At 37.0% G+C, this 21,950-nt stretch overlaps 1 protein-coding gene and 1 long non-coding RNA gene across 2 annotated transcripts; one reads left to right on the plus strand and one right to left on the minus strand.

The window, feature by feature from the left end:
• Nucleotides 1–7: 7 nt before the first annotated feature.
• LOC116293813 (uncharacterized) lies at nt 8–21,944 on the minus strand. Its single transcript, XM_031701293.2, has 14 exons — nt 21,800–21,944; nt 21,451–21,557; nt 21,090–21,184; nt 20,806–20,911; nt 19,513–19,611; nt 19,134–19,188; nt 14,131–14,179; nt 12,500–12,547; nt 9,225–9,315; nt 8,608–8,676; nt 6,622–6,693; nt 5,994–6,122; nt 3,505–3,706; nt 8–3,045 (listed from the first exon to the last, which is right to left on the minus strand). Exons 1-14 carry the CDS (start codon nt 21,834–21,836, stop codon nt 1,412–1,414), a joined length of 2,793 nt encoding a protein of 930 aa, XP_031557153.1. The 5' UTR covers nt 21,837–21,944; the 3' UTR covers nt 8–1,411.
• Nucleotides 3,702–5,359, plus strand: LOC116293815 (uncharacterized). The gene is made up of 2 exons (XR_004196857.2): nt 3,702–4,552; nt 4,825–5,359. It is a non-coding gene; the product is annotated as an uncharacterized LOC116293815 (long non-coding RNA).
• Nucleotides 21,945–21,950: the final 6 nt, after the last annotated feature.

Raw genomic sequence — 21,950 nt, forward strand, 5'->3', positions numbered from 1 at the left:
TTCAAGGTTCCAAATAGATTATCAATTTATTTCAGGGCAAATGAGCCATTACATTGATAATGATTAATAAACCACAGGAAGCCCAAACCAAACGAAACTGCATAAGCCGCTGTTGGTTCGAGCTTCCTTAGGATATATATCTTAAAACTACGTTTGAAAAGCAGCTTTTTACCCAGGCACCTTCATTACTAAAAACACGAAGGGTCCTGGGTACCAGGCCGCACAAACTTTTAAAAAATCGACTTTTTCCTTGTCATTGGCAACTTGCTTATATAGCTTAACTGTTTAGGTTACCTGACATACCTAGATCTGAGACAACGTTGGATATACCGATAGATTGCTCTTAGGAGCATAGGTCAAAACTATGATCCAAAACAGGGGCTGTCATAGAAATGAATAGGTGCAGAACTGTCGACTCCTACATCCCCCTGTTTCCGATAAGCTGTCCAACACCGGCTACCCTGGGCTCCACAGGTTTTGTTTCTCTTCTTTGAACGAGCGAGAGCCGACGTCCCTTCAAAACAGCAAACGCCGGAGCGATAATAAATAACCTCTGGACCCCAAGGTATAAATACTCGCTATTTTATATTTAATAAAACTAGCATTATAATTGCTATTTTTGGGGTGGAGGAAGTTCAAGGATATTTCAGAATTATTTCTTGCACCTCCCCACTCCTGAAGGGCCAGTTTGGGCCGCCTCTTAATTAACTTTACACGTAAAGAAACACTAATGCTACTAAAAATGTACCACGAATTCACAACGTATAAAAGAGTATAAAGCGTATGGCACGATTAAACCAGAAACTGAATTCAGGTCGCTCAATTAGGCAACCTGTTCTGTTAAAAAATATTTAACATTTTCTTATCAAGGGTGTCTTTCAAAAGGTTACAGACTGCGAACAAACTCAAAAAAACGTGCCTTAAATTTAGACAAACATTAAATGCGTCATGAATGTGAGAATGAATGTTACTTGAACCCAAGGTTATTCGATTGAAGGCACTGTTATTGCAACTATTGCTATGGTAACTACAATCCTTGGCTAGAAAGACGCAGGACAACTAGGTCTTCGCTGAGTCCAAATAGTAACAAATCTGCTTGAAAGTCAAAGTCTTCATCTCTGGATATTTCAGAATTTGAAGAACCGAGTGCACAACGTAAGCATTGAGGAGATCTACTTCACGACAGTAGAAAAGTATGGACGAATGATAAATATTCAAGTTTACTTCAGTTTGACCAAAGCTGCGGAGACCAATCAATGACGCGTAGGATTGTTATTGTTTGTCTGCCTTTCCCAAAAAATTAGGTTTATCAAAAATTTTAAAGTACATGTTTTACCTACGGCAGTCTAGCTCTTAGATCCATTGCAGCAAGCTATGGAATTACAACAGCTTCTTGTCGTTCGTAGTTAACTTACAAATGCGAATCCCTACCAGGGGGGTACACGGGCATAGAGCCGCGCTCCATGTACATATTGGATTGCATAGGAACGTTGTATAAAGCTTCCGAAGGATAAGGAAACCGCTGACCACCAAACATTCCGGGCGCTTGGTATTTTGACTGATAGTAGATGCCACCATACGGGCCCATTTGCTGCTCGGTCCCTAGCGGATGCCCGGTGCGGCCGGCTGGTTGACTGGGAGCTGTTAGACTTTCTACCGAGAAGGACTTTGAAACGGAAGCGGTGGAAGTTGAGAACGGACTTCGATCCATATTATGACCAGATGACGTTAAGAAAGGGCTTTCATTAGATAGATTGTCGAAAGGTGCCATTGACCTTTGGTCTTGAATATCGGTAGGAGATCGTAGTGCATTCTCCTGGTTATTCTCCATCGGTGACGAATGACTAAAGCTTGGATAAGGGTTTTGAGACCTGTGAGAGTTAGGTGGGGCAGTTTGGTAGGGTTTATTACCCAAGTCTATGTATCCTGGTCGATTTGGACCCTCGTTTGTCGTTTCAGACCCACTACTCTCACTGCTGGGTCGTTTCGTTCCAGGAAATATTCCAGCGCCTACGTACGGTGATTGTTGACTCGAAGGAGAAAATGGCGGCTTCGTTGGCTCGCCTGGCGATGGCACAGCACCAGAGAATCTAGGCGTGTGTGGGGTATGTGGAGTGAGTGGAGTTTGCGGTGATCCTGTACTAGTAGGTGATGGTACTGGTGCTGGACTATTCACTATATGGTGTTGCTGTTGAGGTCTACTGTCGCCTGTACGATTGCCTGGGTAGGGTGGGGGTGGGGAACGAACGTTGGCACCGAGAGGATCAGACGATGGGGACTGTGCACCAGGTGAATGTAGTTGAGGCAACTGTCGAGGTCTTTGAAAAAACTGCGCTTGCTGTTGCTGTTGAGTGTAGCCAGAAAATTGGTTCTGTTGAAATGGTGGTCGATACTGGTCATTCATGCGGCTATCCTGAAACGTAGAGGGTTGCTGCTGTGTAGGCATTCTTTGGGGGTACCCATACTGGACCCCTGGCTGTCCCGGCATGCCCATTCTTTGGGGGTACGCGCCTCTAGAATACACAGGGTCACCCACAGGAGGCTGGGCATTACCATTGGTAGGACCGCCGAATATTATTTGGCTCAAGTCATCAACTGCCTGAGAAGAGTGTTGGTGCGTCTGTCTGTCTTTCAAGTACTGTTGCTGGAGCTGCATTTGTTGCCACTGTGCTGGACTGTACCCTGGTCTACCACCGGGTCCTGCACTACCATCGGGAAGCATACTCACGGGCATGCCACCGTATCCCCGGGGAATCATCGACTGCTGACGATATTGTTGAGAATAATAAGCCTTTTGTTGCTCGTAACTTTTGTTGGACGAATCGAAAGTTCTGTTTTTTTCTAGTCTTAAATAAGGCGAGGTTGTTTGCTGTGCACGATGGAATGCTATGATGCTTTCAACTCTTCCCTGTTGTACAGCTTCAGCTGCTCGATTAGCAAGTCCGGTGGAGAATACGTAGGTTCTATTGGTAGGTCCTGGAAGCTCTACAGGTTTGATGAGCTTGCGCTTCTTCTTACGTCTAGGGCCATCTGAGCTGTCAGAATCTAATAAACGAAGGGAAAAAGGTTAGCATAATACGTGAAAGGAGAATGGTATATATACAGCTGGTCTCCGGTTCTAAACCGCACAAAAGACTGATGGCAGCTCTCATCACCGACACGAGAAAAACGTATGCACACTCGTAATCTTAAGGACCACTGATTTTTATACTAGTACGCTCTTGAAGTTTAGATAATGCACAGCGCGAAAATGTTTTTCTCCACTATTGTCATACTCATCCCTATTATCATCCTCCTCATTATCATCATCATCATCATCATAACATCGTGATCACCACCATCAACGATTACAACGATTTTCCCAAACTCCAAGAACGGCTGCAAAGGAGACTACTCCCAACCTGAAAGGGTCTAGTTAAAAACCATCCCCATCATGCACTATCCTACGATAATCTACAACATTATTTTGCAGGATCAAAGTAAAGTAAGAAGCAAACATCTTACCAGCATCTTCGTCGGCTTCGTCTAAATCAGATCCAATACCTTCTTCATCCCACCATTCTTTCTTCTTCTTGGTCTGTTCGCGTACGATAACGCAACGACGCTTCGTCCTTGGTACCAGGCCACTCTCGATGTCCTCTGAACTGATCATTTTTTCCTGCTTTTCAAGTTCTTCTGCAACCCTCTTTTCTAATTCTTCTTGTTCCTAGGAAAATACCATTAAAATCATTAGTCAACAGCATAGAATATTACACCTGTATAAAGAGGCTTTGCACCATCGCGTGATGGTAGCTATGACGTCATTTAAGATCTGATTCTTTCTTATGATTGACATGAGGATGAATTACGTTTCCAGGGGGAAAAAGACTATTGATGACAGCCATAACAGGAGGCACAACAATAGTTTTTTCCCCCGGGAAAATGAAATCATGTAAATCATGAGAAAGAATCAGTACTTAAAATGTCATGGCTGTCATCACGTGAAGCTGCAAAGCCTTTATAGTCCCTTCTCTAAAGTAACAGAAATACCAGTCTATCGAGCTAACTAAAGCTGTTATATGTAAAAAGCGACTTCCGCCTTCAATATTCGATCGAGGAGTCGTACTGACTATTACTACACCATAGGACTTATTCTGAAAGACCCTGATTGATTGAAGTATAGGAAAGATTCTTCAAATCGTGATGACTTTTTTATTGCGGTCCGTTTGAGCTTGAGAACCCGATATTACATCACGATTTTAAATTGCTGTTCAAGCTGCTCAATCTATGTTACTGCTCAATGGCAACTTTGTGGCCGGTAGGTCACCACGTACAGTGACAAACGTGCGTGCTCCAATGATGAACACTTTGTGGAGCAGAATATAAACTACGGTTAAAGGACCTTTTGAGTGTTTTGAAGAGATCTAGGCACATCCCTGATATGACTGGATAAACAGTTTGATATGTGCGTGACCACGCCTCCGTGACCGAAAGATTTATTGCGTGACCGGCTAAAACCGAGTAGAATTTTATGGAAGATTCATAGTAGCTTTACTGGCTTTACTGACGAAAGGTAATTAGCGCCTTCTCTTCGAAAAAGATACATTTTTGTGAGAAAACGATAAATTTTTGCTCTTGTGGGAAATAAGAGCATGGTTCGTTTTAAATCAATTGAATAATCCCAAAAATCAGATTAAGTACAATGACGATCGCCTGCCTTTGAACTTGTCATTGTTTTCTCAAACCCTTACTGTCGTAGCAACAGCTGTCTATAATCATACAAAACCCAACAGGACGGGGGAAAAACAATATTTGATTTTACATGTTTTTTTAAAAAATATATAGACTTTTGGACAGAACACCAACTGGGTTCGTTTACTGACGAGGAAAGACGACAATGAGAGGATATTAATTAAACAAACGTGCCGGGGATTATGAGACAAATAGGTACAGGACACCAACTAACAAAACACGACGCTGCAGTCTTGATCTCTTGTGACGTTACTAATACAAAGACCGGAAAGGGATGAGAATCTCTGCGTGATGTACAGGAAACGCGTGAAGAGGAGAATGGACAACACACAAAACAGACTTCCGATTAAACACGGTCCAACGGGATTAGAAGTTTGTTTTGAAACGCCAGGATACTTCAATGGCAATTGTCAGTTGGAATTTGTTTTTTTCTTCTGTTTTTGCCTGGCTTAAATGCTCCGCACCCTATTACAATCTAACAATCTAATTGGATTTATCACTCCATGGTGGACGGAAAGTCTAACAGGTTTTGCGACCCACTTGATAAGGGCTAACCATAGGTCGAATTAGAATTTAGAAGTTGATTTCGTCAATAAATGAAGAAATGAAGTCTGCAGGTGGAAAGTAACGATCGAAAGCCTTTTTGTCTTTTTTTAAATTGATGTCTAGTTATATCAATTTCCTGGCCAATATCAGATTGCTAATCTGTCTATTTATTTATTTAATTGCCTATTTTTAATTAGAATTTCCTTATTGTGGGGGAAAGAAAGGAGAGGGGTTGGGAGGGAAAGGGAAAAGGAAAAGGAAGAGAAGAAATGAAAGTGATGGAAAGGGAAATGGGAGGGAGGGAAATGGGAGGGAAGGAAAGGAAAGGATAGGATAGAAATATAAAAGGAACCGTAGCATGGGAAAGAGGAAACATAGCAAGGCAATGGAAGGAAAGAAAAGAAAAGAAAGGGTATTGAAAGAAAAGGAATTGAAATTGGAAGAGAAAGAAAGAGAGGAAGAGTGACGAGAGTAAGAGAAGAAAAAGAAAGAAAAATTCTTAATTATGGTTTTGGCTCGTTTCCTTTTAATATAAAACGACTTTTTGCCCCCATGAAAAAAAATCAGTCATGAGAAAAGAAAACAACATCATAAATGCTTACGAAGCCCCTAAACTTCACTACTGCAAGTTGTTATTACGACTATAAGCAAAACACTAAATGCTACTTCTAATATAAGTACAATAATATCGAAATTATTAGCATTCGTTTGTTTACCTTATTGTTTTTCGACGATTCTTCTTGTTCTGGACTCGTGTCGTCACGTTGGATCATCTCAGCCTTCTTCCGTCTTCCTTTCTTTCTGTGCTCGACCTCCACGTTTTTCTGTTTTTCATTTTCTTCTTCCTAAGAACAAGGAGTAAAAGTTATTTTTGGGGGGAGCGAGTTTAGAGTACAAAGTAGCGGCCATGCTTAACGATCTGGTTGATATATTATTATTCCTTGTCTTGTGCCATATGGTATATCAACACTCCTAATGGGTTATTCATGCGTTATTGATACCAGCTGTTGGATTCATGCCAGCGTAGAGTATATTTTCTTCTCAGTTGGAGGGGAAGGTTGACAAAGTCAGAGAGGGGGGAAGGGACGGGAGAATTGTGCTCCTGGTCTTGATCCCTCGAAAATCACTGGCTTCGGAATGTACCACAGGGAGTCCACTTTAAATAAAAAAGCAATTAAAGTAAGGGTTTCTCAAAAGAGGTTTGATGCTAAATATAATCGACCACTCCTACTCAACACTGTGGAAGGTCGCACAAGCGCCTTCTGTAAGCGACCAATGCGATTTGGCAAAGTTTGATCCAAAATGGACGCCATTCAAGATTCAAATTTTCATTTCCCAACTAACCTGCTTCATTTTCTCGATTTCTTCTTCTTCTTGTTTGATTAGAGCATCTTTTTCGTCCTCCTTTGCTAACTCCTGCATTAAACAGAAAAAAAATCGTTCTACAAGCGTACGATAACGGCTGAGAGTAGTGACGGTGTTCGCGCGCTGTGATTGGTTTGACCGTCCCGTGTACCACAAAAGTCAGATAAACTTTACCCTAAAACATAAAGCAATTTTCGTATGACTGTGAAAAGCTCTGTGACCTTCCGTGCCTTGCCGCGAACGTGATGTCTTGTAGAATTTTGATTGGCTGATTAAATTTTTTTTTTTTTTTTTTTTGCACGTGCGCAATGTCTTAATACTGTAATAAATATGCATAATTTCTCTCTCAATCCGCTGATCTGTCATGGGATGATTTCTCTAGATAATGGACTAGAAATACCAACTTTAAAGTAAAGCAATTAGGAGTTTTTTTCCCTAGAACAGCTGGAAACGCAGTTAATTTATTGTGTTGTGTTTAGTAATAAAAATACAACATCTCTCTCAATCCTAGCTGATCTACAATTGGAATTGGGCGCCTTCTCTGGAAAATTTAGCGGGAATATTAATTATATATAAGCGACAGTAGGATGAAAAGTATGTAATCACGCGATATACTGAATATACTATAAGTTAAAGCAATCCGAACATCCTCATAGCAATATTTTCGTATGAATCAGAAAGTGACTGACTGATGCAATCAATGCAATCAGGGAATTTGATCACAGGTAGCCCAAGCGTGGTTTCTGTGGTGTCATATTATAAGGAAATGTATGGGGATTCATCAAAAATTTCAATAAAATCATTGAAACGTGAAATAAAGCCTCTAAATTTTACCCGATCATTGAGAAATAGCACCTCTTTCGTTCTGTGTGGTTATTTTTGGAATTTAGCCCGTTTTAAGATTTTTTCCCCCACCAGTAACTTGGGCTACCTGTGATTTGATTCACTCACGTATATTTCGGAAAAAAGGAAATCTAGGTGAAGTACAACTTCTACTTCAAAATAGAAGGGTTTAGTATAAACCATGCAGTAGAGCAGAAACAATCCAATATTTTTTGCATTACAGCAGATTTAATTTCCTGAAAGTGGTTGCCGTGAAACTATTCTATAAAGAAAACCAAAGTCATGCAACGAAAAGTTTAAGCGAATAAAAAAAATTGTCGGGTATTTTTGTGAGAAATATTAATTTGAAGTGAAATAACAGAAAAAAGTTGGGCAATTAAAATTCTCTTTCGCAAAGGGTTCTCACGACCTCAGAGAGAAGTCCACTTCCACTGAAATCAATATATTCATAAAATAAATGCTTTGACACAGAGTTTGTCTTGTCGCTAACAGGCATTAATAACGTCATATGTAATGGCTGCTCACTTCGAAGTCAACAGCATATGCTGGCACGAGCAAATTTTTCAAACTTATTTTCCAGTCAAAGTTTACTTGTCATGGGCGTGGGTTTGACTTGTTCCAAAGGGCTCTCTGTGGTACGTCCGTAAAAATTGACATGTGAGTTGAGTAGTGTTGAATGTAGTGGTAGTGCGTGTGGAAGGAACCTCGCGGAAGAGCCCCGTACGGGGAGTAATGGTTGTAAAATACTTCACTAAGTATACATCCAAAACGCTTCTTCTTTGATAATCATTAAAATAGATCCAGGATCCTCTAGAAGGGTTTACAAGAGAGGCACCGACAGAACGCGCGGGTGGCGTGTAGCGGTGTGAGCGCTGGCCTCTCATCAATGCGACCCGAGCTCGAGTCCCGCCGGGTTCGGTGCTGTATAGGAGTAGAGTTGTTTGTTGGTTTTCTCCTGTGCTTCGAGGGTTTTCCGGGTTCTCCGGTTTTCCTCCCTCCGCAAAAATCAACTCCTAAATTCCAATTCGATCATGGAATGAGGGCTACAGGTTTTTTAGCCACTGGCTATTAAAGAGATACCCTCGTGAAAAAGAAAAATTAAAAAAAGGGACGAACTCGTACCTTTTGTCTGGATTTAGGTGACTTGCTCTTCCTTTTCTTGCTCTTTAGTTCTTTTTCCTTTTCATGGTCCTTAAGACAAGAAAAGATAAAAGACTCTGATTAATATTCAAAGTAATATCGTCTAATTGAAAGCATAACACTGCACTAATTCTCCGACACGTTATGCCCGCAGCATTTTCAAAGAAAGCCGCCTGACAAAAAAAACTCGTGCCTCACAGAACTTAATCACGTACTCGAAAAATGGCGACCAATTTGAATAGCAATTGTTCTGCACTGAGTAGCGACTTGGTAGAGCCATTTTTCGATTTGGTGTATTTCTGTTAGAGCTGTGCTCCGGGTTCATATATAGACTGTTTAGCGGCTGTCAGGCTGTGAGTTGAGAGTTGTGTGTATAAAATATTCGAATGTAGTAAAGAGTGTGTAGACACGGCCCCACAAGCTCTTAGCTTTAATGCCTACCGTGTATAAATAAAAAAGATTTTTTATATATTATTTTTTCAGAGGCGTCTTCTCATTGCTTTCAATTCGAACCCGTTGATCTGTGCCACTGCTGCACTTGCGGGGGTTATTGAATAGCAATAACAAGTTTTTTTTAATATTTTGCATGTGGTACGTACCTTTAAGAGGGGCATGAGTTTTGGAGACAACTCATTCTGTAAATACTGGCATAGTTTTTTCTCATTACTGTCTTTGCTTTTCTCGAACGACCTGACATATTTAGAAATAAACGATATAAACATGTAACAAGGAAAATAAATTAACAAAAACAACATAAGACACCAACTGCTCACGAAATAGGAAAAATAGGGAGTAGCGCCAATCTTGAGGGGATGGGGGAGAGGGAGGGGAGGGAAGGGAAGGGGGAGGGAGGTATTGGTAAGGCTTTGTTTCCGGACGAATAAGCGGTGGGAAATGAATCAAACAGTGAGGGGAAATGATCCGGTTATATTAGCTATAGAAAGAAAGCACGTGGTAGCAAGCAGAAACAATGGGCTTGGATCGCGCTGAACGAGTTAGTGAAGATCGCTGGGGTTTGTTCTGGTTAAACAAAGAAAATTAAAGAACGAAATTCAAAAGGCAAGGTGAACAAAAAAGTAAATAAGAAATGGGAAAAAAGCGAAGTAAGGGAAGAGGTCAAAACAATGGTCAAAAATAGGACACGATTTTATGAATTAAGGTGGTGTATACCGGCACATACCCCCTCCCCCCTCAGAGACCTGTTCAAATGCTCGATACTGGGGGTCTGGCAATTTCTATACACAAATATGTTTTTTAGCATGCATGCAGACAGACAGTCCATTCATTTCTGTGATTTTGCTTTTAGTTTTGGAGATATTTGGAGACAAAATCTAAGATTTTATTTCCAGAGGTGTTGGGTACCGGATAACGCCACCCCTCCCCCCTAAATCGGGTACCTCATCCCTAATTCAGTAGCTTACGGAAATATCTACAATTAAAGAAAATCTAGAATCATTTTTTTGAAAAAGGAATTAAACAAAACAATTTCTTTACGAGTTTAAATACTTCAAGCCTTCAGTTAAAATCATTTCTTGACATTCATAACTTGACTAAACATTTTTGTTCGCGTAAAAGCAGCTAATTTATTGAACAATTCCCAAATCGCCTGAGGACAGACCTCGAGACATTCACTGATATGCAATAAATGGATATCTTATTTCATTTACAAGTCATTTACAAGCCGTACACGTAAAGACAAGAAAAGTTTTGTTTACAAGGATACCGCTAGTCGAACAAAGCATGAAAATGACCCCTTTTTCTGGAAGAATAAAATATTCAAGACACGTCGATCAAAAACAGTTACTATTCTTAGAATTGCGTACGTGGTTGAGTCATTATATGTTTTTGTTCCAACTAGTATAGATCTATAGCATCGTCTTGGTCACTTTAATCTCTCCAATTATTATAATCATGTTTCTAATAACGGCAAAATTCCGCATTCAAAAAATTATGATCTTAGAAACAAATTGATTCCTTTTTATTTGATTCATTCACTAATTTATTCTTTTTTTATAGAAAAAAAAAAGCAAAAAAAAAAAAATTCACAAGAGTAAGTTTAAGTTTAGCCACAAGCTTCATAACGCCACGATTATACTTTCTTTTTCGCAAAAAAAAAATTGAGAGAGGGATAGAGAAAAGAAAATATACGCTGGAGAGTTTTTTAAAGATAATAAAACAATACTATTCGAAATAAAACTGAAATCATCCACGTCTTATCCAGTGGTTTTTGGTGGTGAACTATAACTAGAAGATATGCGGGGGGAAAAAAGCAAAACATTACGATAATAAGACTTTTACAAGACGTTCTTTAACCTTTAAAATATGCAATACTATAGAAAAGATGTAAAAGTGGAGAGAGCATAATCGATGGAGATGCTCATGAAATCAGTAAAGTTGGTTATTGTTATCATAGCAAAATAAAGACTTGACGCAAGATTTAATTATCAGGAAAGCAAACTGCAAAAAATTACGACAATAAAAACTTACAAGACGTTCTTTAACCACTAAAATATGCAATAATATAGAGACTACGAGAGTGGATGGAGAGAGCATAATTGATGGAGAAGGGGGCTGCAACTAGCTAAATTGGGTGTGAAGAGCACTATAAAGGGATACAACCACCTGCAATAATATAGAGACTACGAGAGTGGATGGAGAGAGCATAATTGATGGAGAAGTGGGCTGCAACTAGCTAAATTGGATGTGAAGAGCACTATGAAGGGATACAACCACCTGCAATAATATAGAGACTACGAGAGTGGATGGAGAGAGCATAATTGATGAGAAGGGGGCTGCAACTAGCTAAATTGGGATGTGAAGAGCACTATAAAGGGATACAACCACCTGCAATAATATAGAGACTACGAGAGTGGATGGAGAGAGCATAATTGATGGAGAAGTGGGCTGCAACTAGCTAAATTGGGTGTGAAGAGCACTATGAAGGGATACAACCACCTGCAATAATATAGAGACTACGAAAGGGGAGAGCATAATTGATGAGAAGTGGGCTGCAACTAGCTAAATTGGATGTGAAGAGCACTATAAAGGGATACAACCACCTGCAATAATATAGAGACTACGAAAGGGGAGAGCATAATTGATGAGAAGTGGGCTGCAACTAGCTAAATTGGATGTGAAGAGCACTATAAAGGGATACAACCACCTGCAATAATATAGAGACTACGAAAGGGGAGAGCATAATTGATGAGAAGTGGGCTGCAACTAGCTAAATTGGGTGTGAAGAGCACTATAAAGGGATACAACCACCTGCAATAATATAGAGACTACGAAAGGGGAGAGCATAATTGATGAGAAGTGGGCTGCAACTAGCTATATTGGATGTGAAGAGCACTATGAAGGGATACAACCACCTGCAATAATATAGAGACTACGAAAGGGGAGAGCATAATTGATGAGAAGTGGGCTGCAACTAGCTATATTGGGTGTGAAGAGCACTATAAAGGGATACAACCACCTGCAATAATATAGAGACTACGAAAGGGGAGAGCATAATTGATGAGAAGTGGGCTGCAACTAGCTATATTGGGTGTGAAGAGCACTATAAAGGGATGCAACCACCTGTAGAAATAAATTAACACTCCAATAATAGTAAAATAACTGCTGATGCGAAAAAAATAATCCAGCAATTACAGGGTCTATTTATAGACGGTTAACACTGTGTGGGAACAATGTAAAAACGGTTCCTGTGAGGAAGTATACTGCACGAGCATAATCATGCCGTATTAGCCTGAGAAAAGGCAGGTGTATGGGTGAACACAATAAATGGTAGTGGAGAAAAAAAAAAAAACACACACACACACACACAAAAAAAACCAGCAAATAACATATAAGTAGTTTTGAAATCTGTGCTTACTTGATGAAGGCTTCCCACTCTTCACACGTCGTACACAGAGTTTCCCAGCTACAAGACGAAGATAAATCCAGTTTTAGTCCTTTTGATTTACGGCTTCTGGGAACTGAGCTTTGTGGTTGTGTCAATTTCGCGCTCGCTTGAGGAATGTCACCAGATCGCACATGTAAAGTAGCTTAGAATATGGTTATCTATGCTGAAATGCGTAAAGTGTTGTCTACAGAACGTGGCCTTGATGTTCAAGTGCCGATGTGTAGTGTTTTTTGAGTAAAATGGATGAAATAGAGAGTCGCACGTTTTGTGGCGTAGCGTACAACTTGGTCTCACCAATCAACTGACATCCAGCAGGTGTTTGAATCGGCTAATTATCATATCAGCCTGGCTAGTTCATGGTTATTCAATTTCCTTGCTCATGGGGTAAATGTCCGTAAGAAAACGAAACGATCTGCTTTTGAAAACCAACCTCAAGGATCGATAGTCACCAGGAATTAGAAAGAAAAAGACAACAAATACGAGAACACGGATTTTTGGAAGAGAAATTTGAATTGATAAGCCCCCTTTTCCCTTGTGGAAGATGTTATAACTGAGACGCGTATTGGATGAGTTTTAATATTTTATAATCATATCCACGAAAATCGACCTCAAATGCTATGAGACAGCGAATACGCGCCAACCTGTACACTGTTTACAAAAGTCAAGTATGACGTCCAAGCGCTTTGGGCTCATGAATACGGTGTCAAAATATTCATTATCTTTATCAGGGACAGAAAAAGAAGGCTAAAATTTGTACCTTTTAGAATCAAATCAACGAAAATTAAAACTTATTTTGTTTTTCTTTGGTTTTATTTTCAAGTATTGAAGCGTGAATCAAGGTTATGATTTGTAATTCTAACGTTTCTTGGAATTTTTTTAAAGTAAAATTATTCACGTCTTTGGCCTCTCTTTGGTATCAAACTGCAGTGACCTCTATGTAAGAACAAGTGAAGAATGAGGAATAAAACAAGGATCAACAAGGAATAGCGGCTTTATAGATAAATATAAGCTTTATTAACAAATCACGTTATCTTTCCTTGTTTGAAAGGCCGGAAAAAGGAACTTGATAAGGGTTTGGGGAATGAGTGAATTCAGAAGACAAAGAAACCATGCTCAATGGAAAAAGTGATAGAAATGCAGGGGAAAATAATTTTATAAATTCAAAAATATTGCCTGATAGTAAATATTGTCTATTGAAAGATAAAGTAATGCTGCAAGAATGTTGTTGTTGTTTATTGCTATTCTTATTTTCATATCATCATCATCATCATATCATCCATCATCATCAATATCATTATCAACACCATCATCTTCATTAACACCATCATCACCACCATCTTCATCATCACCCATCATCACCATCATCATTATCATCATGAATATCATCATCATTACCATCATCTTCATCATCACCCACCATCGCCATCATCATCATCATCATCATGAGCATCATTATCCTTATCAACACCATCATGATCATCCTCAATCATGACATTCATTTACAAATATCATCATCAATCAACAACAATGACATACAGAATTAAATAATCTATTTTATAAAAGCACAAATGATAAAAAGAACAGTCTGATTTCATTCTTACCTCTTCTTGTTGCCTTTTTTGTTTTTCTTCTCTTTATAAAGTCTCAAATCTGAAAAAAGAAATAGAAAAAATGTCATTATGCAGCACAGTCATGATAATACCATGGAACTCCTAAAAACAGCCACATCAATTAAACCTCCAGTTTTCAGAGTGACTCAGACCATTGGAAGTTTTAATGCTGGAAGCCAAAAAGCCAGACATGTTTCATTGTCTGGGCTGTATAATTACGAAAATTAAGATTTAATGTGGCATTGTCTAGAAAATTAATCAAAGCATGAAAGCATATAAAAACCATGGCATATGCTCAATCATGCTATCAGCAGGACTCCTAGAATATAGACATAATACCAGTATGGTTAAAAAAAATAGACACTCAAACCCTTTGAAAATAGAGTATATGAATCATGTTAATCCATGACAGTCAGCATGGTCATGTTGTAGAATTTGGATCATTAATTGAACCAATTGCTGCACATGTTCTGCCCATTTGATTAAATTGGCTCATCACAGTGAAATGTCACATTAAATGCTTTTGTTTGAAACTTGCCAGCCATTCTCAATCACACTCTCCGCTCTAGCAATTGTTTCTGTCACAACGAAGAAGCTTTTGGTGGAGGTCAATCAAGGCGTTTCCATGACATTCTATAGGCATGTGCCCTCATAGCTTTGTGTTTTCACTAGAGTGCGCTAGAGGGTGCATGTTTTTTTTTTAATGGGTGCCGAGTCTATTTCTTAAATTTTTATTGTCTTGAAAGTATCATCTTAGAAAATTTTGGCAATGAAATGAACCAAATAATTAAATAAGAAGTTTTAATATCTAGATATTTATATCAACTCATTGAAAAATTTCAAGCAAATCAGTATATAGTTGGAAATGAGAAGCATGGGTGCGGTAGCCGTAGCAACCCTGGTTTGAGTCCCGATGAGCTTGGTATTGTATGTGAGTTGAATTGTTTGTTGGACAGGTTCTCTCCTGTGCTTCAAGGGTTTTCCGGGTTCTCCAGCTTTTCTTCTCTCCGCAAAAATCAACTTATAAATTAATTGGAATCCAGCGAAGAAGAGCCACTCTGTGGAATCCACTGTTAATCTCATTACTATTATAATTATTATTATAGCATCTTTTTTTTTTTCTCTCTCTGTCATTTCAATTCACAATAACTAGCAGGACGAGCCTAGGCTTTGTTACAGTGTAGGGGTTTTGCTTTATAGTTCTTTCTTAGGTCGTTTGATTATAAAATGTCTTAACAATCTATTATTATTACTATTACTATTATTATTATTATTATTAGGAAATAGGTTTCGTTTAATAAAAATCAGCATATTTAAACTGAAATATTATTAAGAAAGGCGTTTATATAAAAGAGAATGAAATAGGTTTCTGCTAATAAATTTAACAAAGTGCCGAGCAACTGCAACTGACATAATATTTTTTTATATCTTTTTAAAGCAAGCTTGCAACAACAACAAATATAACATACAAAAAACTACATATATTTAAAATGATAATATACTATCAAGATACACTTTCAAGCTATATAAATTAGTATTGCAATGAATAACAACAAGTCCTGGTTGATTTTTAAATCAAGTCACGCGCCCAAGATAATATAAGCAAAAACAAACTACTGTATAAATAATTTCTTCCTATAGAATGGAAAAGATTCTTAAATTAAAAGATTTACTTTCCACTTATAAGGTTTATATCAAACAAGTTCAATGATATGGTTTTATTGATTATGAAGACAAGAGACCCGTTCTTAAAAAATCTTGTCTTGACAATATATGATTAAAAACACTCTAGTCTAAAGATCAAGATCTTTAAAATTAAACTATATCTTAGTCTAAGAGTCTAGAGGAATTAGAGGCTTACGATATAATCATGTTTATTTAGGATTATATGATGGCTTTCGAAAGCAAGCTACAGCAATCACGACATGCCTCTAAAAATATCCTTACCCCTCTTCAATAATCCCCACTCTACAAAATCTACACTAACAGTTAAATTGCTAATACCTTGTCAGGTGAATCAGATGTAAAAGAGATTTGAATGACAGCTAGTGAAGTTGAAAGGATTCAAACAGATTTAAAAAAAGAATGTAACAGGCTCAAGTTGCTTAGACACAGAGAACAGCTTAGGTGACAGAGAACTTAAAATAAATACAACAAATATCATTTATAGTTTTGCTGTTGCATTACCAACTGATTTGAATTGAATATTATATGTTTTGCAAACTAAATCAGTAGAAAGAGTTAAAGACATCACACAGAAAAAATAAAGAAGAAAAGGAAACATACTTTTGATGACTTGAGTGAGGTTTCTTAGTGAGAAGAGCTGAAGTTTTAAGATGATGATGAAGAGTAGTTTAGAAGATATATGCAAAACATGCACATCACATCAAACATTGATCACGGAGGTTATTGTTTGATTGACATCTGACTTTTAATTACATTCTTCTGGTACCTGTACAAAGAGGTTTTTTTTATTTAGAACTTGTCAATAGGTTCTTCAAACAATAGCAAAAGCCTTGGTTTATTGGTAGCTTCTAGGGGGCCTGGTAAAACACTCTAAATGTTTGACACTTAGACCATCAGATTGGTTGAGCTCTATTAGTCTGTCACCTGTTTAATTGGTGGAGTGGTCTGTGATTGGTTAACACGACTAATAAAACCACACTCTGCTTATACAAATATTGTGGCTCAATGCATGGCTGATCACCATCACAATAACTCACCTCCTTATAAAGGTTTGTATGTCAACAAAAGATTGAAAAGACTTGCATGACAAAAGACTCAATGACTGTAAAACAAATAATGATTATACATGCTACACAAACTTGCTTTTCACTCCTCTAAACATATTCCTTTTTTAAATAAAATTAGAAAAACAAAGAAATCACTTTATATAATGATTTACTCCTAAATATATGAAATATATTATTTTCTCAAATGACAAAAATAATTAAAACAACCATCTCTAGCGATTTTGACCTTAAATTTCAAAAAACTATAACTACACTATTTATTGAGCAGTGCATGTCCTCATTCAGAGAAACCTGATTTAAAATAAGTGTAAACGAGTGCTTTTTCTCTGAAATAATACTAAGAATAAACAATTGTAAAATATTTGATATCTCTATAACAATCATTTATACTATTATGATATTGTTTACAAATTGATACATTGATAAAGTTTTAGTTACAGATACTTGATAACTTATGTTTTACAAAGACCTAACAAAATGCTATATTATTTTGTTTCCATAAGACAGTCAATTGATATCATTGAATACAAGGCAAAATGATTGGTGTTTTTTTTTCTTTGTCAATTCTTTTCTATCAATAGATGTCTATCAATAGGCGTCACTTCTGGTAAATATCAGAGTTTTGACATTGGGTTTAACTAACATTCGTAAGCTTGGAGGATCTTGGAGATTTTATGTATTTCTTGATTTATTGTTTCAAGTGATAGAAACATTCGCTGCCAGATAGAATACTTTGGGGACTAATTTTGACATGTTTTTGACTTAACAGTCATTACCTGCATATTAATTACCACCTGGTCAACATCAAAAAGTCATGTGAGTGATAGTAAGCAATGCTGATTGCTATTTTTTAAATCAATAAAATTGAATCCATAAAAACATTTAAAAACTTTTAGATACTATTTTGTGAATTTGGCAATAGCAAAAGAAAAGATTTTTTCAAGAAATGTCATGATCGTTCTTTTACTGAAATAAAAAGGGTCAATTCCAATTCGATCACGGAATGAGGGCCACAGGTTTGTTAGCCACTGGCTATTAAGGTGGCTGCCTACTTTTGAACGTTCGATTTGAGCCCACGATGTACGTGCGCTTAAAAACCGCTGAAAAATCTACAAAATTTTATTGAAGAACCATACGCGTTTTGAGCTTCAACAGGGCAAAACCCTCAAATTTTGCACGGGACTCTATTTTTTAATAGCTCATTCGACAAAAACTCCTAAAAATCAAGGTTATATCAACATTTTAGAAAAAGTTTAAATCAGTAACACATGAAAAAATAGATTATTGTAGGGATTTTTGTTCGACTTCATGAGATTTTTAAAGAGTACCAAAACTACAAAATATGACAAATCAATGTATCTCTTTGTCTTTTTGTTGAAAATATCCATGCATTATTGTAGAATGATTGACTAGCCTTCATTCGTGCAATTACATAGTCTGCAAATAACTATTATCTAATGAATCTTAATTTTTTTCTAATCACTTCCAGTGGCGCAATTTTTACTCCAAAAGCTCGTGCATAGGCTTCCATTAAATGCTGATTATCTCGAAAACGAGCTCGGGACACCCCATTTTTCTTTCGAGATTTGGAACCAGCATTAAATTTCAATTCAGGAAATCCAAATTTTAAAAAAAGTTTAAATCAATTTCCAAAAGTAGGCGCAGTCACCTTAAGCGCTACACTCCTGAAAAAAAGGACTTTTTTTAAATGATAAATCCCTTGAGCACTCCACAGCTGGACTCATGAGGCATAAATCCAAAGAATTTACATAACTTTAATACATGAGGTAGAAGTACTAATCTATAGCTTTACAAATGAAGGAAAATATCATGAAGGTCTAAAAGAAAAATTTACTTTATTGTATTACGTATTTATATTTTAATGATTGTTGTCACCTGCGCATCAGTCCAATAAATGTTATGCATTAATCAGTAAAATAAATATTGAACTTGGAACTTTATCTATAAACCGAAAGTAAACATTTGTGGTGAAGTCTATGTTTAAAGATGTCAAAAGTCAATATGATTAGGATATTCATAAAGTGTTAGAGTCCCAGAAAATATCCATACCCCGTAAAGGGACCTTCTGCCCTCAGGAACTTCCAATTTTCTTCCATGCAAATTCTGTAATTTTGTTTTTTCTCTGATCCCCCTCCCCCCCCCCCCCCCCCCCCCCCCCCACTACAGAATTTGGGGGTGGGGTATGGAAATATTCTGGAACTACACAATCACAGTACTAACCATCAAAATACCAATAGATATTGCCCTGCGAGTCTTGTCCAATTGGCCCTTTCTTCTGTATGAAGACAAAAAATATTTATAAATAATCCCTCATTTTCAATGAGAGAGCAATATCATCCCTCTCTTGCCCCCCCCCCCCCCCCCCCCCCAATATTTTAACCTATTCTTGGTTAAGTAAAAAATGTATTCCACAATAAATTGACGATAGGATATTACTATTATAAATAAACTAAACACTCAGTAAAATTAATCAATTTATATGTTGAAAGTCAAATATGGTACTTCATATATGTGGTGCATATTATTTTTTAAGTTGACTGTACCATTTCTGCCCTTTGTGTATGCTCTATTCATAACATCAAGTAAAAGTCTATCCTACCTTGGAATCAGGATTAAGGAATTCAGCATGGAAATCTTTTAACTCAGGACTTTGATCATTCTCACACACATACTGTATCAGATGTTGAAGCAGCAAGATCTATAAATCACAAGGATCAAAATTAGGATGTCTATATATATCAAAAAGATACTACTGGATTTCTATTTCAAACTCATCAGATTTAACCTTTGATGATTAAAAAATGATTACCATCAGATATGAATCAAGATAAAAGACTAAATATGATATATCCACTAAGTATAGATCATGCCGTTGGTGTTAAATGGCAATATCAACTTACTAACAATATAAAACATCATCGTTACATAATATTCTCATTATAATCAATAAAGAGCTCAGTTTAAAGTATTTGATATTAAAGATGATTTAACTATCATTATCGTTGGGCTTTTTTCATAGTGTTTTGTTTACTTAATTAATCTCATTATGCTCAATAACGAAGTTCAATGTTACTCAAAAGGATTTAACTACCCCAATTAATATCCTACATCTGAAATTTTAGGTCAGACAAAATAAACTAAAAATATTAAATTCTATATTCTATTTCATCTCATTAGTGATCAAATCTAAATTACCAATATCTGCAGCTAAAAGAGCAAAAAATTGATCTAGGCTTTTTTGAGTTGCTCATTTTTGCAGAAAGTGTGATTTTAATTTATTGGAAATTGCTAATTTGAAAGAGATTTAAGCTCAGTCTGTATAAGTGGTCTGATAAAGCTTATTTACTGATCACAAATCAAATATTTAAGATAAAATTTTAAGAAGGAAATGGAGAATGCAGTATGCTCATTAGTCCTGTACACAGTTTGAAAACACAATTTTTATACATTAAAAAGTTTGAAGATCCAAAAAATGTTTTGGAGTTTCATCTCAAAATGGATTTTTTTAAAATAAAATGTGCAGAGAATTATCAACATAAAAAAATATATTTAGAATATGACATGCTTTAAAAATATACTAATATTAATTATTTTTTTAAATCATGAGAAAATTATGAATTATCATAAAAGTGATTACTGAACAATTCATGCCAAATGACCAAAATTCACAATTTTGACACAATTTTTCAATAACCATTATGAGTAAGTTCTTAATTACATACATTTAGATTATAAATTTAAAAATCTTAACCTACTTGAAATTTATTATTTATTTTGAAAAAAGGGATTTGGATAATTAAGGATATGATATCGGAGAAGAAAGCTTGGATTTTTGAGGAATAATAATGAAAGCAAAATTATGCAGATACGACGGCATTTTACGTAAGCTTACTCTATTTTCGACTGATATTTCACTGTAAGTTTTGTCTTTTATTGGATTCCAATTTCTGTCTCGTTTTTCTAATTCTTCACTCAATACATCCTGCCAGCTGTCCATCCTGATAAAAGAGAAGAACAATAAACTTTCACTGATCAGAAACATGGATATATTGTGTCAATAGCTGGGTGGTAGAAGATAGTAAAACGTCCATGCCCGCGAGATGCACAACTCCAATATTTCCGCCTAAAGTTAACCCGTTCACCGTGAACACTATTCATACTCCGCTCAATACTTACCTAATATCATGCCTCTTAAGAAGAATCCTTAGTAAAGAAGCAAATATACTGAATAATGGGTAATTTTGTGCTTCCAGGAAGGCATTTTCTAGACCCTGGAGGATAGAAATTAGTAGTTAATAAAACTAAGAAAGTCTTACTGTAGGGTTAAGTAGGGCATGGCTTGAAATCTAAGCACTTAACCGAAACAAGGTTTTAACGTAAACGTCGAAAATTTCAACGTAAAAAAATACCAAGATAACCAAGAAATTCCTTCAGAAGACTTATAATTAGGGGATTCATGATAATGTCTTTGGAGAGGTTTGTATTGTGGTGGAGAAAAATTAAGTTTTGAGTTGCATTATTGTTGTTGTTTACGCACCTCCAGATCGAAGTGAGCAAAACCAAACTTGTCCTGAAATACCCGTAGGAATTGAGAAATAAAAACAAGTTCCCACATCGAACGCATCCCATCCGACGGCTGAGCCTCTGCAAATGGAAGACAATTATCTACTCTTAAAAACTGAGGAGTTGTCAGGTGTAAAACGAGGTGGATTCAAGCATTTTTTGCCACGATTTTGCAGCCTGCACGCGGGTGACAAGTGAATTGAAATTTGAGTGTGTGAGCGATGACAGCCCACAATTAGTGTGAACTTCAAGCCCTCGTGTGACAAAAATGAACAAAACAACACGACAAAGGTCTATTTTGACAGCAACTCTACACATTCTACCATGTTTTGGAGTGTCTTGCTTTGGACGTCTCCCCATTTTGGTTGAGAAAAAACGGCTAGAGTGAAATAATCTGGGAAGACTTCATGTCGCACCGCAGCTACTCTGCGTCTCAGCTTACTACAGCCTCGTTTGCAGTCTCTCAAAACAAAC

Source organism: Actinia tenebrosa, unplaced genomic scaffold (assembly GCF_029948245.1).
Source record: "Actinia tenebrosa isolate PJP-AT-01 unplaced genomic scaffold, QUT_ActTen_1.0 PGA_scaffold14__42_contigs__length_11649687, whole genome shotgun sequence".
Lineage (NCBI taxonomy): Eukaryota > Metazoa > Cnidaria > Anthozoa > Actiniaria > Actiniidae > Actinia > Actinia tenebrosa.

What these genes read in the sequence shown, in the direction of transcription:
- LOC116293813 (XM_031701293.2), bottom strand. Translation starts at nt 21,836, where the DNA reads ATGGGGAGACGTCCAAAGCAAGACACTCCAAAACATG. An exon ending in CTTAAGAGGCATGATATTAG is followed by an intron (nt 20,912 to 21,089) that starts GTAAGTATTGAG and finishes CTCTTTTATCAG; the next exon opens with GATGGACAGCTGGCAGGATG. An exon ending in AAAAAAGGCAACAAGAAGAG is followed by an intron (nt 12,548 to 14,130) that starts GTAAGAATGAAA and finishes TTCGTCTTGTAG; the next exon opens with CTGGGAAACTCTGTGTACGA.